This window comes from Dendropsophus ebraccatus, chromosome 9 (assembly GCF_027789765.1).
Source record: "Dendropsophus ebraccatus isolate aDenEbr1 chromosome 9, aDenEbr1.pat, whole genome shotgun sequence".
NCBI classification, from domain to species: Eukaryota; Metazoa; Chordata; class Amphibia; order Anura; family Hylidae; genus Dendropsophus; species Dendropsophus ebraccatus.
In genome coordinates this window covers 52476597-52493681 of record NC_091462.1, presented here as the reverse complement: position 1 = coordinate 52493681, position 17085 = coordinate 52476597, and the positions used below count along the sequence as shown (strand labels likewise).

Genomic DNA, 17085 nt, shown 5'->3' with positions numbered 1-17085 from the left:
CCTAATCACATGCTGTTTTCTCCATTGCAGATTTATGTTAAGTAAAAATGACTTTCACCTCCCTCTATTGACAAGGTTTCTAGTGTTAGAGATGTAGAAGAAAAATCTTTGAATTGTTAAAGGGGTTATCCAGAAAATAACTTTTTCTTTCAAATCAACTGGTATCAGAAAGTTATATAGATTTGTAATTTACTACTATTAAAAAATCTCAAGTCTTCCCATACTTATCAACTGCTGTATGTCATGCAGGAAATGTTTTATTTTCAGTCAGACACAGTGCTCTCTGCTGACATCTTTGGCCGAGACAGGAACTGTCCAGAGCAGGAGAGGTGTTCTATGGGGATTCATAGAAAACCAAGAGAGATTTCCTGTCAGGGCCAGAGATGGCAGCAGAGAGCACTGTGTCAGACTGAAAATAAAACACTTCCTGCATGACATACAGTAGCTAATAAGTATGGGAAGACTTGAGATTTTTTTAATAGAAGTAAATTACAAATCTATATAACTTTCTGACGCTCGCTGATTTGAAAGAAAAAGTTTTTCGCTGGACAACCCCTTTAATAGGATTATGTGTGTGACCTTTAGGTGTACTATACTACAGGAGTAGACTTGATGCATAATGTGGTCTTTTTCTTCTGGCAATGTTCTAGTTCTTTTATGGACAGTATGTAACATTTTACACAGTGTGTATCAGCTTGTCACCACTAGTGGCTTTGCTTTATAAGCAAAATGCAGACACCCTGCACCCATGTTGATCAGCTGTTTGGCACCTGCACTACACAGTGAATAAAGTTTGTCTCTGCCATTGTGTAGCAGTGGTGACCCTTAAAGGGGTACTCCTGCGAAAATCTTTTTCTTTTAAATCAACTCGTTGCAGAAAGTTATACAGATTTGTAATTTACTCCTATTTAAAAATCTTAAGTCTTCCCATACTTATCAGCAGCTGTATGTCCTGCAGGAAATGTTTTCTTTTCAGTCTAACACAGTGCTCTCTGCTGACATCTCTGTCCAAGACAAGAACTGTCCATAGCAACAGCAAACTCTCATAGAAAACCTTTCTTGCTCTGGACAGTTCCTGTCTCGGCCAGAGATGTCAGCAAAGAGCACTGTGTCAGACTGAAAAGAAAACATTTCCTGCAGGACATACAGCAGCTGATAAGTAGTGGAAGACTTGAGATTTTTAAATAGAAGTAAATTACAAATCTATATAACTTTTTGAAACCAGTTGATTTGAAAGAAAAAGATTTGTGCTGGACAACCCCTTTAACTGCAGCAAATCACTTAAATGGGACCTTAGCTCCAGTTACAGGTCACCACCACTACACAGAGAATTGGGACAAACTACATTGACTGTGTAGTGCAGGTGCTAAACAGCTGATTGGCGTGGGTGCCAGCACTCTGTGATAAGTGGTTGATGACTTATCCAGTGGATACACCATCAGTCAGTTTTGCCTATAAAAAATGCAATATAGCACTAGTCTTTGTTATAGACATTTAGTGCACCTAGTTATGCCCATCACATTACAGTCCAAACAGTTACGTTTCTAAATATGTAAATAAAAAAACGCAAATGTAAAAAAAAACCAAAAACATATGGAAAACGTGCGTCTTTGTTTCCATTTCTTTGTTGCCGTAATTAGAATCTGTTGGGGCTGCAATGTGATCAGGATCACCAGGACTGTCATCTTGTAAGCTGCTGCTTCTCCAAATCAATCTAAAAAAACCATGGCAGCATCCACAACCACAGACAATATTGTGGGCCATTGAATCCTTGGCTTTATTCAGACCATCCATGCGGGGAAAAATAAGACATGTCATAAGTCGGACGTGGTCACAGCGTGGATTAGCCAATAGAAGTCTGTGATCTGTGTTTTTCACAGACATCAAAATGTTTTTTTTTTGTCCACCTGTACACCAGCATTTTATGCGGATGTGGATTCAGATGCACTAGGATGCAATTATGGACCAAATTGCACAGATCATGAAGTAAAAATAGCGGACCTTTATGTGGACTAGGAAAACACCGAATGTGTGAATAAGACTTGGCATTCTTATGGTGTGAAAAACTGCAGTGTGATTCCACCCTTAGGCTGTGGTCCCACTACAGACAGCCATCATTATAGGGTGCAGTCAAAGTAAGAACATAGGGGAACATTTATTAAAACCCACAGTATCTATAGAATAGGGCATAAATAAGAGGTTGTGGACACTGGGGCACCCCTGCAATTTGGAATATAGGGGCACCGAAATCCCAAACAAATGGAGGTACAGGACAGGCATGCACATCACAGCTCCATTTATTCTCTACAGAGCCACCTAAGAGAATACAAAGGTGCCAGATTTTTCTTGCCAGCGAGCGGGCATAAATCATGATACAAATCTAGACCTGCAATGCCTGCACCAGCCGCAGGGCTGGCCGACTTTACTAAAGGTGCGTTTACACGAAACAATAATTGGCCCGATTGTACGATTAACGATGTCGGAGTAACAATTTTTTTTTTCATAACTATCAGCGTTTAGACGGTACATTATATCGTGCGGAAAATTGTTTTGCGATCGCTTAAGCCTATCTCACACATTGGTTAAATCGGAGAACGACTGTTTACATGGAACGATCTGCGAATTTCTTGTGAACGACGATTTGACAACATGAAGATCAAAATGAACGATTTCTCGTTCGTCCTTTGATCGTTCGCTGCGTTTACACGTACGATTATCGTTCGAATTCTATCGTTATCGCGCAAATTCGCACGATAATCGTTACATGTAAGCGCACCTTAAGGCTTTACTAGTAAATCCAGCTGGGATAAAAGGGCACTGTGCTGTTTTTAAAACTGGTGTACTTAAATGCCAGTCTTGATAGATGTCTCCCAAAGTGTATAGATGCTGTACCATATGTGTCTATAGATAAAAGACAAATAGAAATGGACCTTGGGGGTGAATGACTGAGCTCCAGCCCCAGCATTTATATGTGCACACGTATCTATGCTTATTTTCTTGTAATACGGGTAACTTTGTAATACAACTTAAAAAAAAAAAAAAGAAAATGTACATTTGTTTTCCGGTTTCCATAGAGTTGCAGCAGTAAGGGCTGACAGGGCCCCTCTGCTGCCACCAGTAGGTGTGTTGGGAACTGCAGGGCTATAGAAGCCCTAATCCTGGCACAGTTAGCTATATAGAGCCTCCTGTTCTAATGCACAGGGGGAAGCTATCTGTGTCAGGAACACTGCCGTACAGTAAAGCAGAGCGAGTGGAGATAACTGTCAATCACCATTCGGTCTGATTCACAGCTACTTCCCCAACTGTAATGTCTATTCTAATGCTAATATGTATTAATGGAGGCTCAGTATCACCAACACTGCATGGTTTCACTATTTTTGTCAGAAACAAAATCGTATTATATAATACAGGATGTGATTATACGGTGTGCAGAGATAGGAGTCACGGCGGCTCCATTAAAGGAGAAGTCCGGCGAAAATTTTTATTAAAGTATTGTATTGTCCCCCAAAAGTTTTACAAATTACCAATACACACTTATGACGGGAAATGCTTATTAAAGTGCTTTTTCCCTGCACTTACTACTGCATCAAGGCTTCACTTCCTGGATAACATGGTGATGTCACAACCCAACTCCCAGAGCAGTGCGGGCTGTGGCTGCTGGGAAGGATGATGGCAGAGGGATGCTCAGTGTCCCTCCAGTGCCCTGTGTCCCTCAGTGTCCCCCTGCCATCATCCTCTCCAGCAGCCACAGCCCGCACAGCTCTGGGAGTCGGGTCGTGACATCACCATTTTATCCAGGAAGTGAAGCCTTGATGCAGTAATAAGTGCAGGGAAAAAAGCACTTTATAAACATTTCCTGTAATAAGTGTATATTGGGGATTTGTATAACTTTTGGGGGGGCAATACAATACTTCAATAAAAAATTTCGCCAGATTTCTCCTTTAACTATAGGAACTTGTAGTCTGCAGCTAAAGCCCGTATTACAGCGGTTATTGTTTAAAAATTCTCTACAACGATCGATCACCAGGGAAAACTAGTGATTTTGTAGCGAACAATTTTGAGGTCATTATATTCACCGATTACTGTTATGAACGACTGTTTTTACATTGTTTAACGGTCGCTATTCGTTCCCCAGGATGACCCACACAACATGTTTTATCGGTGAACGGCCTATTATGCGCGAACAGATATGCGAACGATTGACGACCTACCAATGATAATTTTTCAACATGTCTGATAAACGCTCATTTTCGATCATTATATCAAATTTTTAAACGGTAATTGCACTGTGTAATAGGGCCTTAAAGAGGACCTGTCAGCCCCCCGTGTCGGGGTGACAGGCTCCCGACCCCCTGTTAGAGCCCCCTATACTCACGTGATCCCGCTGGGTCCCGCTTCCTGAGCCGGTCGGGTCACGGAGATATCAGCGCCCGAAGCCCATAGAGAATGACGGAGCATCGGACTCCCCATTCATTCTCTATGGGCATCCGACTCTGCTGTCAGCGCGCGCGCCGGGCTTCGGGCGCTGATATCTCCGTGACCCGACCGACTCAGGAAGCGGGACCCGGCGGGATCACGTGAGTATAGGGGGCTGTAACTGGGGGGCACGGGGGGTGACAGGTCTCCTTTAACTTATTGGAGAGTTTTCAGAGGTTTAGAGAGGTTTATCTCAGGAAGAGATAAAGAGGGGTATATGATCAATGTATATCATGGGTCCTCTGTTCTCATTATATTAGTGTTGCCTTTCACTGGGATTCAGTCTTCAATGATATTGAGTTGACTGCTGAAAAGCAATCTGTATGAAATAGGAAGTGCCCTCTTGTTGTTAGGCTCAGTGGCTGTAGTAAAAACTGTAGGTGGTAACATGGGATGTGTCTTTGCAGTGGAGTCAGACCCTGGAGAAGATGACCTCGGTTCCAAGGGATGGGATGCGGGGAGACTTATTGCTGAAGCTGCTGGATTATCTGCGAGTGTAGAAGATGAACTCAACAAATCCCAGACTCGTATAGGTTCCATTGATGTGGACAAGGACCTGGATTTCAAGCAGGAATCGGTGAATATTCTATTAGTTGTATGATTAAAATGCTATTAATTTTATTAACAGATTATTAAGATGAGTTCATGGTAGAGGTATGAAAAAATAGTGAACTATAATAGATAAACATACACACATCAACCATCGGCCATAACATTGTAGCCACCTACCTAATATTGTGAAGATCCCCCTTATGTGGCCTAACCAGCTCTGACTGAGGAATCTATTCAGCAGGATGGTGTCCTTTGTTATATTTACCACAGCATTACACTGCCTGCACCAGCTTGCCATTTTCCTATCATACTTCTTGGTATCACCATGATCTGGATGATACGTACTGTGTGTGTATATATATATATTAGTATATATACACTAATGCGGGATTTACCAATCCTACACCTGGTGTATGTCGTCAAAGAGGCTGTCTATGCTGAGCAGCATGTAACAGCATGTAACTGGAAATTGTTAAGAAGATGACAGCGGTGAGGAGCAGATGGCAGCGGGCAGCCCAGTAACTGGAATTTGTGACTGAGTGGGACAGGTAAGTATATATCATTGCTTTGTCCCCCCACAGCCCTGGCAGCAGCATACATTACTCCCGTAGTCCAGACACCCGCTTCAAAAGAGAAGTCTGGCCTAAGGGCATGGGGGGAAAACAACAAACGACACTAACTTAAATCTCCCCATGCCTGCGATTCGCCAGCTGACCGGGACCCCCCCAGAAGGCATTTTCCCCCGACGTCATGACTTGGGGGAGAATGCCCGTCCTGGCTGATAGACAGCCCACTTAGCCAATTAGTGACTGGAGCAACGTCCCACCTCAGTCACTGATTGGCTGAGTGTCCCGTCCATCAGCTGGGTCGTGACGTGTCAGCTCTGGAGATCCTGGAGCCCGGCAGGGGTCCTAGGGCCGTTCAGATGGAGAATCACAGGCCCTGTCCTTTAAAAAAAAAAAAAAAATCCCTGAGGCCGGACTTTTCCTTTAACTATATTGGTTGAGATCGGAATAAGCCTTTAATTCATCGGATCAAGTTGCCTTGTTCCATTGTCCAGATCTAATAAACAGGGATCATCATGAGCACTCTGATTAGTCTGCAGCTACACCGCAAGCTGTAAGGCCCTGTGTGGTCTGACACCAGCATGAACTCTATGTTTTCATATCTTTTCTTATTAGATTGATGACAAGGAGTTTGATATTCCCCAAGTCGACACCCCTCCAACCTTAGAGAGCATCTTGAATGAGGTGAGTTCCCTATGATTTTGTGGGGGATGCAGTGTGGCTCTTATCTGTGTGACATTATAGGGACATATATATAGGGAATGTATTACAATTGTTTCACATTTATTGCACCACTCCATTATCCTGATATTTACCCTGCACTATCCGAGCCATCTCCAGAAATGAATGGATAGAGCAGCAATGTGCCGCTCCATTCACAGCCTAGACCCAGGACCCCAGGCTGCAACCTCTACATGGTTTCAGAGGGTTTTTTTCAGAACAGTGTAAGTCATGGTATTGCTACAATACTAATAGGTCCTATGTATACAGTATATGGATCACACAATAGAACATTTCCATCAGTGGGAACAGTGGAACCTCCCAAGGATGCAGTTTCCGTCAGGTCAGCCCACTCCTGAAGGAGCCCTACTTGAGAAGGGCTCAGGATTGTAAGAGCCGAAACATTGTGTTTTTTTTATATGCAATGGCTAAAATAAAGTTTTTTTTTCTCTGAATGGATGCTGTCTCCACACCCCAATTTTTTGGGATCACACAATAGGATACCAAATCACTGTGGATTCCTTATCACTACCTGCTGACCTATACACAGAACTAGTGGAGAAAAAGTTGCTGCTGGTTAGTGTAGTCATGTTTCATATCCCATTTAATACATTTGAACTTTCATCCTACTATTAGAGCCATAATTTAGGTGCTTTTAAAACCTCTTTACAGGGGTAGTTAAGCAAAAAAAAATCTGTCATATAAACTGGTGCCAGTAATTGCCACAGATTTGTAATTTACGTCTGTTTAAATATTTTAAGTCTTTCAGTACTTATCAACTGCTGTGTGTTGTGCAGGAAGTGGTGTATTCTTTCCAGTCTGGAGAGCAGGAGAGGTTTTATAATGGAATTTGTTACTGCTCTGGGCAGTCCCTGTCACAAACAGAGGTGGCAGCAGAGAGCACTGTGTCAGACTGGATGGAAAATACCACTTCCTGCATGACATACAGCAGGAAGTGGTATTTCCTTGGTATTTCCTTCTTGCATTTTCTAGCACCAGTTGATTGTAAAGATTTTTTTTCTGAACTACCCCTTTAAAGGGGTTGTCCGGCGATAAAAAATTATTCACAGAATAACACACATTACAAAGTTATACAACTTTGTAATGTATGTTATGTCTGTGAATGGCCCCCTTCCCCGTGTTTCCCCCCACCCACACCAGACCCGGAAGTGTGGTGCATTATACTCACCGCATCTCGTGTCGTCCACGGTCTCCGATCGTCAGCAGTGACGTCTTCTTCGGGAGGCCGGCGGATCTTCCCGAGTGCCGGCCGCCCTCTGCAGCGTCATCAGCTGCTCAGCCGCGATTGGCTGAGCACAGTTATGCTCAGCCAATCGCGGCTGAGCTTTGGATGACGCTGCAGAGGGCGGGCGGCACTCGGGAAGATCCGCCGGCCTCCCGAAGAAGACGTCACTGCTGACGATCGGAGACCGTGGTCGGCACGTGACAGGTAATGTATAGCGCACCACACTTCCGGGTACACGGGTGGGGGTGGTGGGACACGGGGAAGGGGGCCATTCACAGACATAACATACATTACAAAGTTGTATAACTTTGTAATGTGTGTTATTCTGTGAATTATTTTTTATCGCCGGACAACCCCTTTAAGGTATATTGCTCTATTCCAGTTATTTTTATACTAGGTTATAGGCTAGGCTATATGATTTGATAACTTGCATTAGAAGTCAGCAGACATAAGTATTTTGCTTATTTGCTTTATGGTGACATTCTTTGCATCTTTAATTTGTTCTTACAATCAGATAAATTTGGATACAATTTGTTTATATAGCATTTTTATTTATAGACAGATGATGAGGATGAACCTTTTATACCCGAGGATCCTGCCCTTCTAAACATAGAGACGATAGATACCCACTCATGTGACACTTCGTCATTGGCCAGCTCTGACAGCGGGGATCGGGCCCACAAAAGGTACTCGTATAAGACTATAATTCTTCTCCTCTAGTCTTACAAATCTTACGCTATCACAATAATACAGTAATACCCAGTTTGCACTTAGGAGCAAATACACACTACTTATTGGCAACCTTTGTTACTCATGTCAGAAAGAAGAGGCTTCCCGATGCATTTTCCCGCCATGGATCAGTAATGCGCCATACTTTGCTCAAAGGGATCTCAGCCCAGATAGTGTCTGCTACAGTAAGTATACCAATGGTTTATTCTATGGACAATTACGTCTAAAATCATGATTGTAGAGAAGTGGATAAAAAAAACGTTTTAAAAAAGTTTTTCCCCTCTCATTTCAGGATAAAGTGGATGCCGGTTTGCCTACAGCAATTGTAAGTATATATCAGTGTATTTGTCATGCTGTCATATGCTGAGCTCCTTTAAATTTTCCTTTTTAAATTGTAGGCTGTATCTAATCTAATTGCTGTTGGCACTTCTCATGGATTGGCTTTAATTTTTGGTAAGTTCTGTGAATTTAAAAAAAGGATGCGTATGTTTAAAGGGGTTGTTCACCAAATTTTAAAAGCAAAGGTGGTTTTAAAACCCCTTTACAGGAGTGGTTCAGTTTCCAATCAACTGCTGCCAGAAAGTGCTAGAGATGTAGTAATTTGCTTCTATTATAAATCTCAAGTCTTTCAGTACTTATCAGCTGTTGTATGTCCTGCAAGAAGAAGTATTCTTTTCCAGTCTGGAGCACAGGGAAAGGTTTTCTATGGGACTTGCTTCTGCTCTGGACAGTTCCTGATATGGACAGAGGGTGGCAGCAGAGATCACAGTGTCAGACCTGAGAAAATACACCACTTCCTGCAGGACAAACAGCAGAGTTTTTAATAGAAGTAAATTGCAAATGGAACTTTCTGGCTGTGGTTGATAAAAAAGAAACATATTTTGGTGAACAACCCTTTTAAGTCTAAAATCACATATACACTTTTAATAAAATTACTGGCACTGTCATTTGTATAAACCTTTGACAAGTTGTCTAGCTTCATTTTCCGTCTGGTTACTTGATCTGATTCATTACTGCCTGATCGTACAATTAATAATTTTGAAGTGATATTTTTTTTTAATAACGAAAGAACGATATATCGTATGGAAAATTAGTTTTACGATTGTTTTGCGAACGCTTGAGCCTATCTCACACATAGGTAAAATCGGTAAACGACTGTTTACACTGAACCATCTGCAAATTGTTCAAAGATCAAAATGAACGATTTCTCGCTTGTCGTTTGATCGTTCGCTGTGTTTACACGTATAATTATCGTTCAAATTCGATCGTTATCGCGCAAATTCGAACAATAATCGTTCCGTGTAAACGCAGCATTTGACACCTGTAATCATTTGGATCAGGCGGCCGCTTCACCTGGCTACAACACATGATCGCAGCAGGTCACAGGACTGACACTCAATGTAATGCATGCTTTTAAAATGTCTGAACACATAAAAGTTTTAAAAGTTTATATACCTTACAGTACAGCTTTAAGATAAAAGGTATCAAAGGTATAAAAAGGAGTGGATGCAAAAGAAAGGAATATGAGACATCCTGGTCTATTCATCTTACACACCTGAACATGATATAAAATACTGATCAGATCAGGCCACCTTCTATCACTGCACTTTGCATAGGCCCTTCTGGGCAGTAATCTGCATGGGCCCTTCTGGGGTTCAGTCCAGACATCTGACCAGCTCGTAGCTACCCAGCAAGCTGTGATGCTCGGTTTGTTCTGACGCTTTACTGTTGTAGGTAGCTTAGCTCTTTAGTGTAATGAGGCCAGAGAGGCTGGCCCTTGCTATTTACGTATCATTAAAGTGACACTGTCACCCCCTTTTTGCATTCTGACATCTCTGCACAGGTGTAAAGGGTAAATTTAGCGGTTTTCATACCTTATTTTATATCATACGTCATGGTGCTTGTTCAAGTAAAAAGTGTCCTTTTATCAACTGCAGATTGTATTAAGTGGGCGTAGCCTCACGGCATTAGCGCCACTTAGCCCCGCCCACAACATCACAGTTGGCCCTGCCGCCTCGCCCGCCATTGGAACAGGCTGGCCGAAAGGTCTAGACCCCACCCCCTTTACGTCGGCCAACCAATGGGCATCAAGGGGGCGGGCCCAACTGTGCTGTTGTGGGCGGGGCTAAGTGGCACTGATGCCGCGAGGCCACGCCCACTTAATACAATCTGCAGTTGATAAAAGGACACTTTTTACTTGAACAAGCACCATGACGTATGATATGAAATAAGGTATGAAAACCGCTAAATTTACTCTTTACACCTGTGTAGAGATGTCAGAATGCACAAAGGGGGTGACAGTGTCACATGGTTACACATGATTTGACCCACTGTAGTATAAAGTATATGTATAAGGCTACATTCCCACAATGTAATACTAAGGAGAAATAATGGCTGCTATTTGCTCTTATTTTTACATTGTGGGAACAGCCTAAGGGTTTTGTTCAACCTGTAAACAGGTGGTAAATGTGTGATCAGTGGAGTTCCGACCACCACAATTGAGCTGACTATGGGACTGTCAAAAATTGCTGTACAGATCTGCTTATAGTAATCCATAGACAGTGAGTGAAGCACCAGTATGCATTCAAACTGGGATTTTGGGATTGCCAGTAGTCCTAGCAATCAGTCCTCTGCAATCCGGCATTTATCCCCTTTTTTGTGAATAGGATTTTGGTGAGCAACCCTTTAAAGGATTTACTCTCTCACTTCATTCTGGGGTTATGGTGTTACTTTTTTTCTTTTTTTTCTATGTCTGATGAAGAAACCTAAGCAGTCTCGACAGCTTGTGTTTTGTCGTCTTTCTTTTATTTGTTAGCCATTAAAATGCGTTATGTCTGCAACGCATGTTTCTTCTAATGAGAACAATAAGACTTCTATAACAAGGGACCAGTGTGCTTTCCATGTATAGGGGCCCTATCCTTTCTGTGTCAGCCCCTAACCGTATAAATCCTAGCATAAACACAGCATGCAGTTGGGGAAATAATTACATCTTTTGGTTCTAATGAATTGTTTCTCTGTCTATTCTTCTATTCTGATGCAACTGAGAAGGCAAAGGTATGATAATCTATTGCATGCCAGCAAGTGCGGGGAATGATGATTGGTAGATTTTATTTGGATCGATGTTTCTTAAAGAAGTTGGTTACCCAGAATTAGAAAAATATAACGCTATCTTTTTGAAACAATGCCACCCTTGTCCTAAGTTTCTGTGTGGTATTGCAGCTCAGCCACCCTTCCTGAGAGTGCCACCCTTACAGATATACAGAATAAATATATATATATATATATATATATATATATATATACACACAGAATACAGATAAAGCTTGGCATAAAATCCCCAGTCAATGTTCTAAAGGCCCTATTCCACGGAACGATTATCATCCGTATTCGGCTGACGGACGATAATCATCCCATGAAATAGAAGGCAACGATCAGCCGACATTGTTCATGTCGGTTGATTGTTGCAGTCGTTTGTTTTTTCAACATGTTGAAAAACAAATGACTGATACAGCAACGATGCTGTATCGATGCTGCGGTATGCTATGGGCTGCCCGGACGATCTAGCTATTACCCGGGCAGCCCCCCCGCAGCTCCCCTGGCCCTCCCTGGACTCACCCGCTTGCTGCTGCAGCGTGGAATAGCGGTGGCAGTAAGCGGGGAACGAGGAGCAAACGAGCGCTGAGAGCGCTTGTTTGCTCCTCAAGTCAGCCCGTGGAATAGGGCCTTAAGGCTCCTTGATTGAGCGAGACTTGACTTGAAGGGACATCTCTTTGCTCAAGAGGTGTGAGAACAATTTAGCATATTCTTTCTTTCCAGAATTCTTAGTGGAGCAGAAATGGTCTGTAAGTCTCCGCATGTCTTTATGATGGGCTCTTCTTAAAGGCGTCATCCAGCGAAAAACTTGTTATATAACTTTGTAATATGCTTCAATCACCTATCTGCCCCCCTTCCTAATCTTTTCTCTCCTCAACCCCCCCCCCCCCACCAGGAAGTGAAGTAAAGTCATTCTTACCTAATGACTGTTGACCCCAGGCTTTTCTGTGGAAGACATTTTGTGACAATGGCATCATCAAAAGGGAGGCGGGCCTAAGCCCTGTTAGGGCTCGTTCACACAGAGCAAAAGCAGCTGAATTTCTGCGCTGAATCAGTGCTGAAATTTCAGCCGTTAAAATAGGTGCAGAGCTAATTTCCATTGTGTTGAATGGAAATTCGGCTCTGCAGTTCACACGGTGGAATTTCCGCACTGAACTAATCCGCTTTTTGCCAGAAGAATGAACATGAAGCCTATACAAACCAATGGGGCTCTGATTTTTTTTTTTAAGTGCGTATTCAGCGTGGAATACAAGCGTAATACAAGCAGAAATTCCGCGCTGAATCAGCGCAGAAATGGGGAAAAAAGGGGGGGGGGAGTATTCTAGTATATATTCTGGTATAGTCTAGTTTACTCGCCAAATACTCGCCGAATTTCAGCGTTGAATGCATGCGGATTCAGCGCGGATTCCTCGAGTATTCCGTGCTGAATTTGTCAAGAGCTGATTACGAGCTGAACACTTTCCTAGCGGAATACACAGGGATTCTGCTTACATTCTGCTTATATTCTGCTCGGAATTCAGCGTCAGTTGATTTTAGGCGGAAATATTTCCTCTCGTAATCCGCCCCTTTTGCTCTGTGTGAACCTAGCCTTAAAGTAACTGTACCACCAGGCCCAGGCTGAAGCACTGGAGGCGGCCTACCCACCCTTAGTGGGAGGAAACATTAGCCCCTCTATGATAGGGTTCCTTTGATTCTAATGGAGTCACGTCAGGGAGGGGCTGGGGTTTCCTCCCACTAAGGGTGGGTCGGCCCGCCTCCAGTGCTTCAGCCTGGGCCTGGTGGTACAGTCTAGCTAGCCTCCCTTTGTCAGTTGACTCAGATTGCTCAGCGCTAATTGGCTGAACAAGCTGTAAGCCATCTAACAGTTCTACAGAGTCAGGTAGACATCACAGGAGACAAAGTGCATCATGGGAAAGCCCAAACCAGGAAGTAATGAAAAAATGAAGACATCAACCGGAGCTTCAGGGACCGGCAAGCGGCGGGAAATTCAAATCGAGACAGACCCTGGAGGGATGGTAAGTGGGAAAACTAGATTTATGATTGATTATTTTTTTGTGGTTTTTTTTTATCAGCGCTGGACTACTCCTTTAAGGAGAGTCACTACCCCTTTGACTCCTAAATCATCAGTCATGTATATGTGATAAATGTGCAAAACACGTGACTAATTAAATAATAAATGATCCGATCACATAGATCAGTCTGGGCTGCAATTCTACACGTAACATGTACAAATGTGGTACTGTTAATAGAGGAAAGCAAGTCTTTTTTTCTTATTTTGGGTAACTGACTTAAAAGCGTAAATAGGAAAAAATAAAAAATAAAAATCTCAGCTACCTTGGGTATCTTGAGTCATAATGCTAAACATTCCTATCTGTAGTTGTGGCCTGGAGACTAGATATGAATGCAGAATATATTAAACACTTTGAGCAATTGTTATATGTTCCTGTAGAATTTGATACCATCTAGACTGAACTTGGCACCATAAAGGTATATGCCCGGTACATCCTCATTCTGAAGGTGTAGTTAGGCTTGGGATTTCTGTAAGTGTTAAGTTGTTTATCGAGGTGTTGATCAATTCACAGGTATACACTCCATGTTTATATGAGAAGGATGTGCGAGGATAATTATTGGATTTTGCATTTAAAACACATTTGCTTTTCTTCACAGACACAAACCAGGCTCTGCGGCTCTGTCTTGGCAGCACAGCTGTGGGTGCGCAGTATGGAGCTGTCTCAGCCCTGAGTATTAATAATGACTGTTCCAGACTTCTCTGTGGCTTTGCTAAAGGACAGGTACATTTCATCATCATTGCTCTCCAGCTTCCCCATGCGTTGATTTTCATTTTGTCATTTAATTAAATTAATTATTTAGCCTTTGAAAATTGGTGACCTACCCTCGGTATAGGCCATCAGTACTGGAATAGTGGGAGTCCCACTGCCTGCACCCCCCCCCCCCCAACCAGTTGGCTGTTTAAAGGGGCCTCTGTACCCATGTGACTGCTGCAGTCTCTTTACTTGAATGACACAATAACGCTGTATCCTTGATACCAATTTGATGTATGCTATCAATGAGGAGGAGTTGTGGCTAGTGCCTAGGGACTATGCTTGCGCATAGGGACATCAATTAGATCATGCCGGGAGGGATTATTGGAGTAATTGGACACAGCCACATCTCCTTCTTCATGACTGGATACATAAAATGGGGCATAGACTTGTACATACAATAAGCATCTGTAAGGTATCTGTCGTTCTGCATACTGTTTCTTGCTAATGATAAGCATTTGTCTCTGATCTTGTCAGATTACAATGTGGGATTTGGCCAGTGGAAAACTGCTGCGTTCTATAACTGATGCTCATCCTCCTGGGACTGCCATCTTGCATATAAAGGTACAGGAACTATATCTTATGTGTTGAAAAGCAGTTCCTTAATGATTATTAAACTAAGGTCCCTTTTTCAGGAGACGATTTCAGGAGCATTGCTAGTAGAGATCAGCCAAGAAATGGGAATTGCCCGCTTGTTGGCAGATCACGTCTTTTGAGTAGCGGCAAAATTTATTGCTATCAGTCGCACATTTCTCTGTGTAAACAATACCAATATATAGCAAAAAACAATAGCAATATATTTAAATGGCTACCCCAACAATGCAGTAAGCGGACGGTTGAAGATTGGCAAGTGTAAAAGGACCCTTAGCTCACTGTAAGCCTTTCAACAATGTCATGAATATTGGCCAGTGAAAATGAAGAAAAAGAGAACACATTTACAGTTGTTGCTGTCTATCCTGTGACTGTAACAAAGCCATTGCTAGACAACAGTAGTGCTCGCCGCTCTGATGGCCATCCTGGTGGAAATATTCATTAGATTCTCAGAAAACCACTTTTTAAACCACTGATCAAACATGGATGGTTAAAAAAGTCTTTCCTCGTAAAATATTCCATATACACAGACACCAGAGCTACAGTAGACATGACTATATATGGGTACTATATTGAGTACATAGCAACTGTGAGAGTATACAGTCAATGATTCAGTAAACTGTATTCAGATGACCAGGTACAACCCACCAGTCAGATATAAGATTGCCCTTTTTCAGTTATAAATTTGACCTGTTTTATTTGTGGATAACTATTTTGTAGTACTTTTTTTATAACATCATAATTACTTGCAAATTGGAAACATATGTAGATGAATTCTTCGGCTGAACATAGATTTATCCAACATCTTAGTTCCTTTAAAACAAAGAGTGAAATCAGCTACGACAGATGGTGCATTCGGAGGATTTTATTTTTTACCCCATGCCCTCAGATTTGTTAATGTCACAGGAACATTCAAACTTTTTGATCGGTCAAAGTCTCACTGCTGAAATCCCCACCAGTCTGGAGAACATGCCAGGAAGCGAACGCAGTTCCTTCCCAGGCTTGCAGCGATCTCCATCCAGGCAGCTTCATTGCAGTTCTGTGGGTCTGTCTGGATGGAGGTGATTGCACCAAATTCCGCACAATTCACACCAAGTGTGTACCCTCCCTTAAAGATGTAAATGATACCGTGTCTTTGGAGATTAAACATCGCAGACACTTGTATTGTATGATGTGTATTGTTATTTGATTAAGCCAAACGAAAAAAAAGCTATGCCAACAATATACCAAAGCACACCAAAAATATATCAAGAATAAAAGTACTTTATTATAACAGGTACGATTTTAATTATATTGTACCCCTGAGGAAGTCCGGCTGGGCGGACGGAACGTGTGCGGCTCTCTCCCTTGACACCCCCACACCATCCTGTCTTTATTATTTGTATTTTTTGGTGACATTTGATCATTTGGTTTGACCGTTAACTGACTATTCTCAAATCTCTTTATTTATTCATGATTGTTACTTATCACGTGGTTCTTTCTTGGTTGTAGGATTTGTGTATTTTTTATGTTAGCACTGTTCATTTGAGTGACAGTTTTTCTCCTTTTTTGGTCATTTACACATTGCATTAGCATGTTATTTATAAAGGGTGAGTGATATACCTATACTGGGGTGTCATTTTGGGTGGTACCATACCGGGTACCCCCATGTTTGTCATTTTTAGTTGTTTTTAATCTATGGGATCAAAAACCTTTCTAATATTGTACCTGTTATAATAAAGTACTTTTATTCTTGATATATTTTTTGGTGTGCTTTGGTATATTGTTGGCATAGCTTTTTTTCGTTTGGCTTAATCATATTGGTTTTCATGTCTACTCCTTAGCACCCTATATTATTATTGGGCTGTGCATGTCCAGCACATTTATTGGTTGTGTATTGTTATTTAAAATGGTTTTCCATGTAATGGCTTCATGGCCAGCTCTAAGGAGAGGTTATCCATATCTGATTGATGGGGTGCTGCTGTCACACTTGTCATCGCCCCCCCAATCAGATCTTTGCCAGAGTCGCAGCATCAGGCTATGTTCACATTATATAAGTTCCGTAGTAATCACAGCCGTTGTTGCTGATTTGCAACAACAGCCGTGATTACTATGGTACTTACGTAGTGCTGCCGTCTGTGGAATCCTGGCAATAAATAGTGGCCGCAGAGAACCCCTAAGTGCACACAATGGAGCGTGCAGCTTCGGCCGTGCGCTCCATTGTGTGCATCAGCGAATTTAGATGTGGGCATGCACGAATTCGCCCACATCTGAATTCAACAGCAGCGAAGATCATCTGGCCAGTACTGCA

General features: G+C 42.3%; 1 protein-coding gene across 2 annotated transcripts in view; it reads left to right on the top strand.

Annotated features, from left to right (window-relative positions):
• VPS8 (VPS8 subunit of CORVET complex) overlaps positions 1 to 17085 on the top strand; it is a 129650-nt gene that overhangs the window by 1722 nt on the left and 110843 nt on the right. For both annotated transcript variants that reach the window (XM_069983279.1, XM_069983281.1), the window contains exons 2-9: positions 4884 to 5053; positions 6210 to 6278; positions 8119 to 8246; positions 8381 to 8474; positions 8582 to 8614; positions 8688 to 8742; positions 14050 to 14174; positions 14682 to 14768. In XM_069983279.1, the coding sequence (XP_069839380.1) occupies positions 4884 to 5053; positions 6210 to 6278; positions 8119 to 8246; positions 8381 to 8474; positions 8582 to 8614; positions 8688 to 8742; positions 14050 to 14174; positions 14682 to 14768 (761 nt within the window). The remainder of the gene's footprint in view (positions 1 to 4883; positions 5054 to 6209; positions 6279 to 8118; positions 8247 to 8380; positions 8475 to 8581; positions 8615 to 8687; positions 8743 to 14049; positions 14175 to 14681; positions 14769 to 17085) is intronic.